This window comes from the organism of the source record quoted next, unplaced genomic scaffold (assembly GCF_019419815.1).
Source record: "Pyrus x bretschneideri cultivar Hongxiangsu unplaced genomic scaffold, Pyrus_bretschneideri_v1 Contig13, whole genome shotgun sequence".
NCBI classification, from domain to species: Eukaryota; Viridiplantae; Streptophyta; class Magnoliopsida; order Rosales; family Rosaceae; genus Pyrus; species Pyrus x bretschneideri.
The window spans coordinates 2,285,692-2,300,039 of NW_025999424.1; the positions used below are offsets into that span (position 1 = coordinate 2,285,692).

Here is a 14,348-nt window from a genome sequence, read left to right on the forward strand (position 1 = left end):
TAAAAGAGTTTATTGTGGTTAGCTTATCTTGCGTTTGCTTTGGTTTTAGGAGAGGGTTGCGCATGATCTGTAGATTCAATCAACCTCGCTGTTTTCGTTAGAATCACAATTAAAGGTCAGTTTTTCCGACATTTTTTTTTCTTTTTGCTGCATGTTTATGTATGGTTGGTCTATGAGATTTTGTTTTTAGTCACTGTTGATTTGCAGTTTATGTCTCCCTTTAGCTACATATTGACACATGTTTATTCTCAGCATTTTTTTGTTAGGGTAAGTGGTTTGGTGGTTTGGTGAGTTCTATATTATTATATAATCTTTGGGGCTATTTTAAGTAAAAATGAAATGTTAACATTGATATAGCATACGGCACACTGAATTCACACTCCTGTATTCGGTCTTCATGTTTCCATTGCAACACTCTGCATTTCCTAACCAACGAATTTTTTGATAAAGACGTTAAAGCAATTACATGCTCTATCAAGTATGTTTTATATGTAGTTGTGGTAGTTGCAAGGAAATGAAATATTTGTGCTGATAATTGGTAGTTTAAATATATAGAAATAGAGAATAATTATAAATGGAGCACCTAGGATATTTAACATTGTTTTCTTTTCCATGTAAGCTCACACGCTCAGATTTCAACGCGTTTCGAAGGTGGAAATGACAAGAATGTGCAGTGTGGACCTCCAATTTCTAGTGCTATGATGCATGAGGACTGCCAAAGGGAGAATACTGGTTAGTTGTCATCAAGCAGCCCTTGTAGATGTGTATTTTGTTTATATATTGCTAGTTTAACCATTAGTACATTTGACTTGGGGATACAAGCTTGGATATGTTATATTTTGTTGTATATAGAGAATCCCGGGTATGTCCAGCATAGGATAACATGTATTTTTTGGTTTAACATTTGGATGGGTTGTATTGTTAGGTTGCATGAATCGGTCTTAGCCGAGAACATGGGTTATGTAATATATTAACTTCACTATTTTAGTGCTAATGTTGATTTATGTTTAGTTTGTAATGGATGATTTGTAAGTTTCTAAATTTAGGTGGAAATTAGGTTCTATGAGCAACCTGATGATTTCCATGTTTAAATAAAAATATCCAATTATGCCACAAATTTTTAATTGTGCTGGAGTTTTATTGTATTTATTAAAATATAATAGTGGCACAATTTTAAAGTTGTGCCCTTGCTTTAACATTTATACAGCAATCTAAGCCTTTAAAATAGCAATTGTGCCCATCTTACACCATACATTCAGTAGCCTTTATTAGAGGAAAGACACAATAAGGGTTGTATTTGTGCTTAGCTTTGGGCACAAAACATCATATTGTGTGCTATAAGTAATGGTGACGCCCATAGAGGGCACAGATACAAACTTAGTTGCTGCACTGTTGCTATTGGTCTATGAGCACAAATGTTGGTGCTTTTTGGCCTCAAAAGGCACATATAATTTTTTGTGTGCAGTGCTCATTTTTTTTGTAGTGATTTTCACTAGTAATGAAATTTCGTCAAATGCTTAGTTATGTTGCCTAATCCGATAAAATCTATAAAGGAGGAAGAACCACAAGCAAGCAACTTAAGGTGACGACACTTTTGACACGTAACTACATTCTCATTTCTCACAACGGTTCAAGAGATCATTAAACTCCTCCAGAAGATCTGGATACTTTCCTAATAAATCAGTCGCCTGACTTGGGCCAGAGTTTACCATAAAAAAGATGTCAAACTAGAGACAACACCACCATGTAATCAATACTTTTACAAAGGGCGACCCAAAATCACTAAGGTTCCCCGCTTTGCGAGGGTCGAGTGGGAACGTCTATCGTATGCAGCCTTATTCTTGCTTTGCAAAGAGACTGTTTTTACAACTATAACCACCTTTTGGTCACAAAGGACCAACTTTTTCATTACGTCAATGCTCGCCCTCATAATCAATCTTTTATCTTACATAATATTTTTAAAGAAAGTTTAATAAATAGGAAGATGAAATCTGTGCTCAAAAAGTAAGCAGACAATGTAAGACTCACCAAAGTTTGTAGATCATTCCTCGTAATTATTCCCTTGTGAATTGTGAGAAATCTGAAAGCACTTCAAAAACTCCTCGCAGTAAGCTTAACTGCACAACCTCATCTTCACTCCTTCACAGAAAATGAATCCCTGGCGGTATATGCCCGACGAAAACATGAGAGACTGTAACACTCGGTTAGTAACATTAGCATACTGAAATTGTTGGAAGAACACTTGCAATTTTGCGAAAAAATGAATGAACGGAAGAAAAACAAGGTTAGGGTTTGAAAATTATATATAGAACAAAAATATATATCATCGTATTAAATCAAATCAGATACAATCTAAAAGGCAAAGAAGCACAAGAAAGCAGCATAAAAGTGATGGCGTTTTCTTTTTACAGTTACCGGCATTTTCACGACGCTCCAATCAATCATTGAACTCCTCCAGAAGATCTGGATACTGTCCCAATAAATCAGTCACCTGAGATGGGCAAAGTTTACCGGAAAAGGTAAAACTAGAGGCAACAATATTTTGTAAGAAAGTTTACTGAACAGAAAGATATATGTGTGGTTAATTATCCTTTGTCCAGTTTGCCCTAGCTCGAAGAGCAAGCACACAGGGCCTGCACGTTAGAAGTGTTGATTAAGTGCTGAACATGCATGGGGTAACATGTGCCAAAACTTGCAGACCATTCCTTTTAATTATTCCGTTGCTATAAATGTTAAGCAACTTAAAAAATTCTCCGTAGTCATCTTTACTACACTCTTGAATCTCGTAAATATTTGCTTAATCTAGTTACTATAACAACAACAAAGTTTATAATATCAACAGAAAAACATGAAAGAACATGTTTTCAGAAACATGAGAGGGGGCAGACTTGCCTATATTCCGAGATTCTACCATAGCGTTCCAGACCAATATATAGTGCTATGAGGGGAAAGAAAATTCAAAAAAGGTACTAAATGCATATAGACTCTCGAATTTTACTTAACCCTATCGTGTTACCTTACAGATTCTATTTTATAATTAAGGTAAAAGGCCTTTACCGAGCCTCAAATCTTCGACCCACTCAAGCTTCATTGGTTTGAGAAGCCATGATGGCATCTTGAGATGTAGGGAGGTCTCCCTCACGGTCACACAAGAAGAGGGTATATGTTCTCTCGTACTACTTTCCTCAACTTTCTGCTGACAACATTAATGAATTAATCTAAGCCCAAACCCAAACCAAACCCAACTCCAAACCCAACTCCAAACCCAAACCAAACCCAAACACAAACCCAAAATTAGTCTAAGCCCTACCCAACTCCAAACCCAAACACAAATCCAAAGTTTGTTTGCACTGTTAAATGGTACAAGCCGTAATGGTAAACAAGAACATGGAGACGATACTTGAAATACGTGGTAAGCATTGTTTAACCAGTTGTGAGACTCTTCATGTTTTGCTTTTAGTGGAAAAAGTTAAAACAATCGGGTCGGTTTTTTCTTTTTCAATTGTATTGGTAATGGAGGTATTTTATTTTTTTGGTCAAGAGTTATGTGGAGGTAGTTATCAAACAATTCCATATCAAGTTCATAAAACTTGGGTATGTTCTTTTGGAAAATTTAACTACTAGACAACAATGTACATCAGAGTTTGGAAAAATAGAGAATGGGTAATGTTAGAGAGACTATATATTTAAATTAAATTTTGTAAATCATATGATATGGTGGTTGATGATTGGATTATTATTTAAGTGCTAATTAACATGTTTATTTCATGTTGGAGACATATCACATAATTTACAAATTTGGTCAAAAAAATTAATCTCTTTGACACTATCCAATACTTGTACAATGCCTTAACATCCTTTCTAGTTTTCCAGTCCATACTTTTTGCCCAATGCCTACATATACAACACTATTATTATAAAGGAAAACTAATGAAAAGAATTTGAAAACTTTGAGTTTTATCAATACGGACAAAATAAAAGATAAAGCGAACAGTACCAGCTTTTCATTAAAGTTCTCATTATTACAAAAAGACTTTAAGCACACTTCATACTTTGGGACTATTTTAGACTATCATCGTCAACCACCATCCAGATGGGGCCAAAACAAAACAACAAAAAGAACGGAGGGTTAATTGTAATTTCATTACAATTAAGTGCCCTCTTGACGTGGGGTTCTTTGGAGGTTGACCAATGAGAAGTAAGCACCTGTAGGACCCTTGGCCAAAAGCGACGAGTGGGTCCCCTTCTCCACCACCTGCCCTTTATCGAGCACGGCAATCATATCAGAATTCTGTATTGTACTCAACCTGTGGGCCACCACCACACTAGTCCTCCCCACCATCACGCGCTCTAGCGCGTCCTGCACAACCTTCTCCGATTGACTGTCGAGCGCGCTGGTCGCCTCGTCCAACAACAAGACGACAGGGTTTCGAAGTATCGCCCTGGCTATGGCAATCCGCTGTTTTTGTCCTCCGGACAACTGCACTCCTCTATCCCCGCACGATGTGTCGTATCCGTCTTTTAATCCCGCGATGAAATCGTGCGCGTTGGCCGCGCTCGCAGCTTCCACCACCTCCAACTCGTCGACCTTATCGGACACGCCGTACACAATGTTTTCTCGTATTGTCCCGGCGAACAACGTTGGCTCTTGACTGACCAACGCTATGTGTTTTCTCAACGATTTGAGGTGGTACGACTTCACATCTCGACCGTCGATTTTTACTTCTCCTTTAATGGGGTCATAAAACCGTTCTATCAATCCAATGATCGTTGATTTACCCGAACCACTTTGGCCCACCAGTGCCGTTGATTTTCCCGCCTCGATTTTGATTGAGAAGCCTTTGAAGATCATAACATCGGGCCTAGCGGGGTACGCAAAATGTATATCGTGTAGCTCGATGTGACCCGTTATTGCTTTGGACTCGAGACCTTCGGGGTCTTCAGGCTCAATTTTTGTGTATCGGTCTAACACCGCGAAAACAGACCCGACGGCATCTGCGCCCTTGGCGAGGTCCGTGGTCATGCTACCGGCATCGGCAATGACCCGGCCTGTGCTCACCAAGATCATGAAGGTCTGGAATAGTTGTTTGGCGTTGACGTAGCCCTCGCCAACAAGCTTGCCTCCGTACCAAAAGTCGAAGGCCCAAGTGATGGTTGTGAGGCTTTGGGAACAAGCGAGTCCAATGCCGGCGTACCACGACTGTCGGATACTCTCCCGACGAGGGCCTTCTTGGGCCTTTTCGAGCATTTTCAATAGGCGGTCTTGGGATGAGAAGGCCGTGACTGTCCGAAGGTTGGAGACTGCTTCCGCGGCGAGTTTGCTGCTTTCTTCCTGGGATTTTATGGCCTTCCTGGACATGCTTTTGAGCAGGACTCGCCTTGTGTAGAAGCATACAATGATGAGGGGTTGTACGGCTATCATGACAATTGCAAGTCTCCATGTAATGATCAATCCCATTGTGCAAGCTACTGTTACTGCTGAGATGGTTTGTACAACAAGAGCCATTCGATCACCCACCAAGGATCTCACCTGCAACAAAATAATCAACCACTGTTCATATTAAATCTTCAAAAGAATTCATACTTTTCACTGTTATAGCTAAGAAGATCGGTCCAACTAGCTCTCCCGTGTTATTTTTCTTTTCAACTTCAAATTAAGTTCGAAATTCGAATCACATTGTTAGAATAGATTTAGTTAATTTGGAATCTTCTGCGCAATTATAAAAATGTAATTTTCTATTGTAACTATTTTGTGATTCCTTCTACATATGAGTTTTGCCACTCTTATATACATTGGAAACATTGTATTAGATTAATTAATTAGTCGTATTCTACACACATTTATTTTAGGAAGTTTTAACAAACATAAAATATGCGACTCTATACATGATTCTAATGAGGATTACAATGGACACACTCTTAAACTAGTGAATGCGATTAGTTTATGTGCTTAAACTATATTATCAATCGTACTAAATTATTAGTGAACAAATTTGATATGTTGATTATACGTACCACATTGGCATCTTTGGCCAGTCTAGAGCAAATGGCACCACTAGAATTCTCATCCTGATCAAACCACCCCACTTCAAAAGTGAGTACCTTTGAAAGCATCCTCTCTCTAACCCTCTTAGTCAAGTACTCTCCCATGTAAGCAAAGTTGTAATGCTGGCTGACATTGATCAGCAACGAGAAGATTGCCAACCCTAGAAAGCAAAGCGAGTAAGTCCTTGTTTTCGCCTTAATCTTGTCGTGATCCGTCAAGAAATAAACCGACACCATGGAACCCATGGCAAATGCGTACAGCGGTTGTACTGCCCCAAAAAGAGTCGCACTCGTGCACCCCATAACTGCTTGTTTCCACTCCGGAAGGTTCAAGGCCAAAAGTCTCCTAAAGGAAGGCACGGGCAGTTTCTTATGTTCATACTCTACAACACTCTCTTGATCAGGAGCTCTACCCTGAGCAGATGAGTTCGCAGAACTCGAACGACTCACCATGGAGAGCCTACGGCTGCTTGTGCTGTGCCTACGGCTGCTTGTGCTGTGAATGTCTTTTGAAATGGAAGACGAAGCACCGTAATGCCCTAACTCTTCCGGTTCTTTTTCTTTTTCTGTTTGTTGGAGGCGGACAAGGGACGTGTAGTGGCCGTTTTCGCGTTGGGAGAGCTCGTCATGGGAGCCGGTTTCCATGACCTGGCCGTTTTGAACTACGGCTATCACGTCTGCGTTTCGGATGGTGGAGAGGCGGTGCGCGATGATGATTGTGGTGCGGCCGACGGCTGCTTTGTCTAGGGCTTCTTGGACTACTCGTTCGGATTCGGAGTCTAGTGCGCTGGTGGCTTCGTCTAGGAGGAGGATACGAGGCTTCTTGATGATGGCTCGTGCAATGGCGATCCTTTGTTTCTGTCCTCCCGACATTTGAACACCCCGCTCGCCAACCTGTTTAATCACAACGTTAATTTGTTTTAGTATTTGCAAAACCTAGTAAAAAAAAAATAGCGTCTGCATGTTTCATAAATTGTAATAAAAATAAAAAGTACTCGATCGACTTACTCATAAAAGATTGTCCTAAGACTAAAATAGCAATTAATATATGACTTTTTAGCTAACCTAAAATGATTTTTTAGATTGGCGTAACTATTCACTTTGGTCTCTGAGATTTCAAATCAATAGAATTGGTCCATGAGTTTGTCTATCATCACTCATTTTGGTAAGGGAATTGTTATTAGCACTCCAAAAATCTTATTCTATTCTCCAAACTTTCTATATTAGGAAAGAAAAATACACTTGTGAGGAGTGTAGAATGAGATTTTGGAGTGCAAATAATACTTCCCTTTGGTAATTCCATGAAAAATCTCAGTTAAATAAAATAAAATGACAAACATACGTTCAATTTTGTCATATCATTTTGGCTCATTGTTTATTAAATTCATGATATTTTTGTCATTTTGGTCATTGTTTAACATAAATTTTGGATAAAAAGCCTTAATATAATTATAAGAGAAACAAAAATCAGGTTCGCCACTGCAACAATATAAATATGAATAACGAATTGATATACAGTGAAGTTATCGAGTTGAGTAATTCTAAACTTACTACATTTGTACTGTCTCTTTAATAGAGGTAGGGCCAACCAACACATGTAGGTCTCATCTCTATAAAAAAAAAATGATGTAAATATGGTATGAAAAGTACGGTAAGAGTAGTATATTTGTATCAAGTTTAAATGTCATCACCATGGCGTACAATAAGTCTTTTTATTTACAGGGCTAGTGTTAGTATAGTGATTATTTGAAGGAACTTCTAACTTGAAACTTCTCCATACATGAACAAACGGAAGGTATCTTATAAGGCAGTGTCGACTAATGATTACAAAATGCAAGGCAGGTGGTCATTCACAAACATCATTGTCAAAGAAGCAATACATGTTGTTCGAGTATATGTTGCAAACTGATGTCTGCAAATAGTGATGCGCATGCAATACTACTTCTATATTGGATTAGTTCTGTTGCAACTTTGGACGATTGAAGGAAGACCTTCATAACCTAGTGGGGGACAAAATCATCAATGTTTAGGAGCAATAAGATGCATTCCTATGTTGATCCACCACACACTTGACGACAAACATAACAAAGGACAAGAATCTGGACCCTCCTTGTGAGGATCTCGAGAATCTGTGAATTGTATTCGTTCATTATATATCGTACGGTTAGAAATCATTTTAAATTTTTTAATTTAAAATTGAATACAAACAGTACCTAACAAAAACTCACCACATGATATAAGATAAATAGACACGATTTACAGATCCTTGAGATCCTTACTAAGAGAATCTGGAGAGGATCTTGTTGAAAAAGAAAGAACCTTTGACATCGTGAATTATGTGATTAACAAATGGAAAGCAATAATTTGTCATTTGGTTAAAATATGGAATGTTTAAATGTCACACACGATTTAAGAAAATTTAAGTGTGCTGATAACACAGTTTGATACATAAAGCGTCATAATATTAGTAGTTGGATATTTTAAAAAAATCAAACACTAGTATTACAATAATTAATGTACCAACCTATGTTCCTGAGACACTAAAAAACATTTTTATTCCAACAAAATTATTTGAGTTCTTCCATACAAGAGTCATTCATTTTTGTTAATTAACAAATTAAATTTTGAGATAGGTGCTAAAACCTTTCTTTTTTTGGTAATTAGAATGAGATATTTTGGTATATTAGTCAAACTATGATTAACAGTTAAAAATAATAATCTCTAATATGAAAAAGTCGACAAGTGGCTTGTCACTAATAAAACTAGTTAACGTGTCATTACACTAGTGAAGTAATTACCTGAGTATCGTATCCTTGGGGCAACTGGGAGACGAAATTATGAGCATTAGCAGCTTTCCCAGCATCAGTAACCTCTTCAATCCCAGCATCTTCTTTCCCAAAAAGTATGTTCTCCTTAATGCTGGTTGCAAATAGAGCAGGCTCTTGGCTCACCAAACCCATCTGCGATCGCAGCCACTTGAGCTGAAGCTTATTTATCGCCACCCCATCAAGAAGAATCTCGCCTCCGAGCGGATCATAAAACCGCTGCAACAGGGCTATCACCGTGGACTTCCCCGAGCCGCTTCCGCCCACCAACGCCACCGTTTTGCCCGCCGGAACTGTCAGGTTGAAGTCTTTGAAGATAATGCTTTCCGGCCTCGACGGGTATGCGAATTCCACGTGCTTGAATTCAACTTCACCGGACACATCCTCCAAGATTTCGCCTTCCATGTTGTCGGAATCGATCTTGGGAACTCTTCTTATCACTTCCATTATGCGCTCGGCTGCCGAACATGCCTCTGAAAAGTACTTCAAGTTTGATAGTCCAGAACCTAATGCCCTATTCACCAAAACAATAAAACCATGCCTTAAGATCGATATTATTGGGAAGATTAAGAATTTGTGTTTAAGAACAAAACCGAAGAAAATCAAAGCATGCATCAGTATTTTTAAGATCAAATTTTTGGGAAGGTTCTAAATTTGTCCTAACAAGTACCAGATTACTAATTTACAGACTACAGTACATGGTACATTGTCGAAGTTTTGTCATAATAAATTAAAAAAAGAGCAATATGTAGGAGTAGACATTTTGCAAATTATTTATTAAAAATAGAATGAGAGACACTAAACATACAATATGTCGTATACTACTCACAGTTTTGTGCCACTTTAAATAATACACATTTAGTGCCATTCATGTTCTATTTTCGATTAAAAATCTAAACCGGTTCGATCAATGCATATTTTCCATCGTAAAGAAAAAAATCAACAATATACCGGGTATTTTTTCCACATTAAAAACATACAAAAAGGGGTTTAGCATTCTTACAATCCGCCAACGGTGATGGCAGCACCAACAGCAAAAACAGTGCCTCCCCGAGCGCCATGGTACATGACCATTCTGCTTCCATAATACGACATGAAAGACCAAATGGCGAAGACAACGCCGTTGCTTCCGATGGCCAGTCCTTTGGCCAAGCCCTGGCTCAATCCCAACTTGACGGAGCCCTGAAGAGCCGCAGAGAATTCCGATATGGTTTTGTTTTCTCCGACGAAAGCATAAACCGTGCGGATTGAAGAAATTGCCTGCTCTGCTATGGTGCCAGCCTTGTTGTACTCTTCCCTAATCTGCCTAGCTAATCCCATCAAAGTCCTTCCGTAAATTAAACCGGGAATTACTAGCAGCACCACAAATGGAAACCCTACGATTGCTAGCCTCCACATCATTATAAAAGCCGCCACGTAGCTTCCGGAGAACATGGAGAAATTCATCAAGAAGTTCGGTAGCTGGTGGAATTTGGAACATGCAACTTCATTAATTGATGAGAATAAACTGGTAACGATAATTAGCACTACAAAATAATCATCATTCGCTCGGGCGTCTATTAGAATGACGATTTTGAAAGGTGCTGATAACAACTCTCAATAAATTACACAGACTGAAAACTTGTGGGATTACCTTTTCACTTAGGACATCTTGAATCACTAAGCTATCATTAGAGACACTTGTGATCACCTCTGAGGTGCTTGTGACATGTAAATCAAAGTAGCCCACATCTTGCCTTAGAACTGCTTTCAAATATCGTACTCTCATCCTCGCTGCCTGCCTCTCGCCAGTTCTTGTCCAGCAATATCCCTCTACAAAATTACAAATTCAAAGAAATAAAAATATATATTTATTACTAAATTATAATTCCATTTAATCTTTGATAACAAGCAAAAGTAAACAACATTTGGTGAAACTCACCTAGGAAACAGCATACAAATGAACCACAAGCCAAGTACAACAGCGCCACTGCATTCTGCCAACCACAAAAACCAAAACCCAATTAGAAATTTTGTCTTTGCCCTTCTGCGACTATTTTCGCACTCGATTTTTCTTTTAATCATTAAATTGAATAAATAAAAAGAGATCAATGTGCAATATTAAAGTAAAATACGAAAGGTGAAAACAAATGATTCCGCAAACAAAGCAGAGAGAGAGAGAGAGAGAGAGAAAGAGAGAGAGAATTTAGTTAATTACCTTATTTATGTTATGCAGAAAAGCATCCTGAGCTGAAGTTGGTGAACCGCCAATATTGTTCATCAATTTGCTAGTGATCAACAAAACCAACGGTGTGGAAAAGCCATCACCAAGGGATCCAAATAGCCCTAAGATCATCAACAATCTATCAACCCCATCAGCATGCATGAAAATGGACCGCATGGACCCAACTTTCATGATACTGTTGATGTTGTCATTACTGGGGCTTTTCTGTCCCATTTTCCCTCCCTTTCTCAGCAACCAAATGATAGTTAAGATTGGCAGAACACCTCCCGACGTGCGGTTTAACTTATATATGCTTCAAGAAAGTACAAACCCTTTGGCCTTGACCGTAGTACTGAGAAGAAAGATATATACAGGTGTATATATAGAAGTGATTTTTTAATTTGATCGGTATATGAGATGAAACATCATTTATTATTATACAAATGATAAGATATATGTGTTAAAAAATTAATAATTTAAAAAATAAAAATTTTCATAATTTATATAAAAATACGTAATATATCATTTATATTTCGATCATAATGAAATTTTTTTCTTTATACAGGTGATCCAAAAAAGAGGCGATTTCAGAGTCCAGAGGGATTGCACACGGACAGGATTGTAGTAAATAAACTAAAGTTGGATGAGTAAAATGAACACGTGCTGATGAGTGATGATTACGGCTGTCATTACAGGCTTTCCTGTGCGGATAGCGTCATCAGTGACGATCGATGGGTCGGTGGACCCACTTTACACCCCGTAACCATTTGATAGTGTTTTTAATAATTTTTCTTTTAGTTCTACGTATGATTTTATATTTTTCTAATTTTTTTTATTACTTCAAGAAGGAAAACGATTTGAAACTATTACAATTAAGAATGGTAATTTCAAACTCAAACGCTTGAGTGAAAACTCATAATCCTGTCCGACCATATACGTTTACGATATTTATTACAACAAAAGAAATTGTACAAGAGGGTTAAATCACAAATGATAGCCCACCCCAACGAAAAATTTTTAGGTGTACCGGGTACACCAAATTTTTTTGGTGTACCCTCACTCATTAGAATTTTTTTGGTGTACAAAAAGTGAGGGTGCACCAAATTTTTTTGGTGCACCCTCACCATTATGAGTGAGGGTACACCAAAAAAATTTGGTGTGCCGGGTACACCGAAAAATTACTCCACCCCAACCCTCATTTTGCAAATCTGCAGAACATTGCAGGAATACATGGTCTCTGCTGGTGCTTAATCTTTTTGATTTGGAAGCTCGATCGTGGAAATTAGAAACTGCCATGTTACCTTCAACTTGGGACAAAGAATTAAATAATTATATTTGAAGCTTTTTGTTTTGAGATTTTTTTTTTTTCTTTTCCCTACCTCATTTCTACTTTCTTTTTCACTACTCCTTTCTATCTGTTTATTTAAATCCACATATAAATCTTTTTTTCTTCATTAAAACGAACCTTAGCTTGATATTTTTATATTGAAAATTGGGGCTAAAAGCACAAGCTCAAACAAAACTAATCAATAAAAAGTCTAAACTGGGACATCTCAAGTCGATTTTCATGAGCAAAACTAACGAACAAGAAAGAGAATTATCAAAGTAAAAAATGCGTATATCTAAATCACGATTATAGTTCACTAAATTGTCTGCTACAAAATTCTTTTCTTTGTAGTCATGCCGAAGATCGCATTGCCAAGATTTTGAAAGCACTCTCAACATGCCAAAACAAGAAAGAATAATTACCAGCAACTTGCATCACCAAATAAATTGTGAAGAACATTTTGAAGAAAATATTGTTTTTATACAAAATTATGCCACCTAGTTAAGTCATAATTAAATATTGAACTCATTATATATACGCATACTCGCATCTCTATCCATAAGTCGCTTGAAAAATAAATGGTTAATCCACATATATGTCGAGACAACTATCACCAAACCAAATGTTGATTAGTTAAATAGAAAGAAAAGAAAAGGGTTTAACCCCATCTAATCCTATTTGACAATCGATGTGTTGTTGGGGTTGGGTGTGTCGGTGAATGTTGAGCTTATTTTTTCTTTGTATTTTTAATTTTACTTAATTGTTGACAAAGTTAGATGGGTAAAATTTGGCCACAGATTTGGACTCGAACAATAATTTGGAATAAAATATTTCTATTATTATGTCCCACAAATAGAGTTGCAAATGACTATTAAAGCCTGTATTCAAACAAATAATCAGCAGTAAAACATTCACTGAAATTTCAACAAATATTTGATGACTGTCCAAAAGATTCGTAAATAATTATCAGTAATATTTTTTTTTTTTTTGTCAAACAAAGATTCGTACACGGCTTGCACATCAGGTACTTCAAACTCTATTAGAATTTAGAATTGCATCCCTATCATCACATCCCTGTCATTACGATTATGCATGTGATTAAGTACAAACAATTCTAATTAAGCTGACGGTCAACAGTGTACATAATCACGTTGTAGAGAGCACTGTCAGACAGTTAAGCTGAGAAAATTAAAGTAAAACAGGCACTTAACTTTCAAACTAGCTTGCTTATATATCTACTAATTGAAAAGTTGTAGTTGATTAAGAGCTTCTCGTAAGCATTAAAAAATCATTATATAAAATTACTGTCGATCTGCGCTAGCTCATCGCAGTCATATATTGACATCCCACTTCTCTTTCCATAAATAAAAGAAATAAAAAGGAATAAATAAATAAATAATAAAAAAAAATATCTTAGTCCAAAAGGATCAATAATACAAGTAGTTAGAAATTTGAAAAAACAAAAAAATTAACCAATTATATTATGACACTTATACACCTGACCATACGTATTTCTGCCATATTGAAATTTTTCTCGACAAAAACATGCAAGAAAGTAAACACGTGGCTCATAACATACACATGGCTTGCATCCAATAATCTTATTTTTTTTAGTTCGATATTGAGTGATATTTTATAGCAAATTAAGGCATGCATGCATTTGCTTTGCTTGCCGCTGTGTCTATTAATTTCAATTGGTTTGAACACATATTTATAAAGACTTGGCATTAAATTTGGCTTTTATTGTACCTGCAGGTTTCTTGATATGTTTCGCAATTTTCAAAAACGAATTTATAAAAGAGTTGCATGAATTAGAAAATAACGTTCAAAACAGTTGCTAAAATGCTGTGGAATTGTGCATTAATATGCATGGCCAATGCCTCCAACACGTGACCTAATTTGGTGGTTTTCAGTTGCAGAAGCATATGCAGATGGTGCCACGTGAAAG

General features: G+C 37.1%; 1 protein-coding gene across 1 annotated transcript; it reads right to left on the reverse strand.

The window, feature by feature from the left end:
* Positions 1 to 3,982: 3,982 nt before the first annotated feature.
* On the reverse strand, positions 3,983 to 11,578 carry LOC125474838 (ABC transporter B family member 15-like). Its single transcript, XM_048578942.1, has 7 exons — positions 11,068 to 11,578; positions 10,792 to 10,846; positions 10,504 to 10,682; positions 9,874 to 10,331; positions 8,844 to 9,384; positions 6,016 to 6,939; positions 3,983 to 5,530 (listed from the first exon to the last, which is right to left on the reverse strand). Exons 1-7 carry the CDS (start codon positions 11,305 to 11,307, stop codon positions 4,151 to 4,153), a joined length of 3,777 nt encoding a protein of 1,258 aa, XP_048434899.1. The 5' UTR covers positions 11,308 to 11,578; the 3' UTR covers positions 3,983 to 4,150.
* Between the last annotated feature and the right edge of the window lie 2,770 nt (positions 11,579 to 14,348).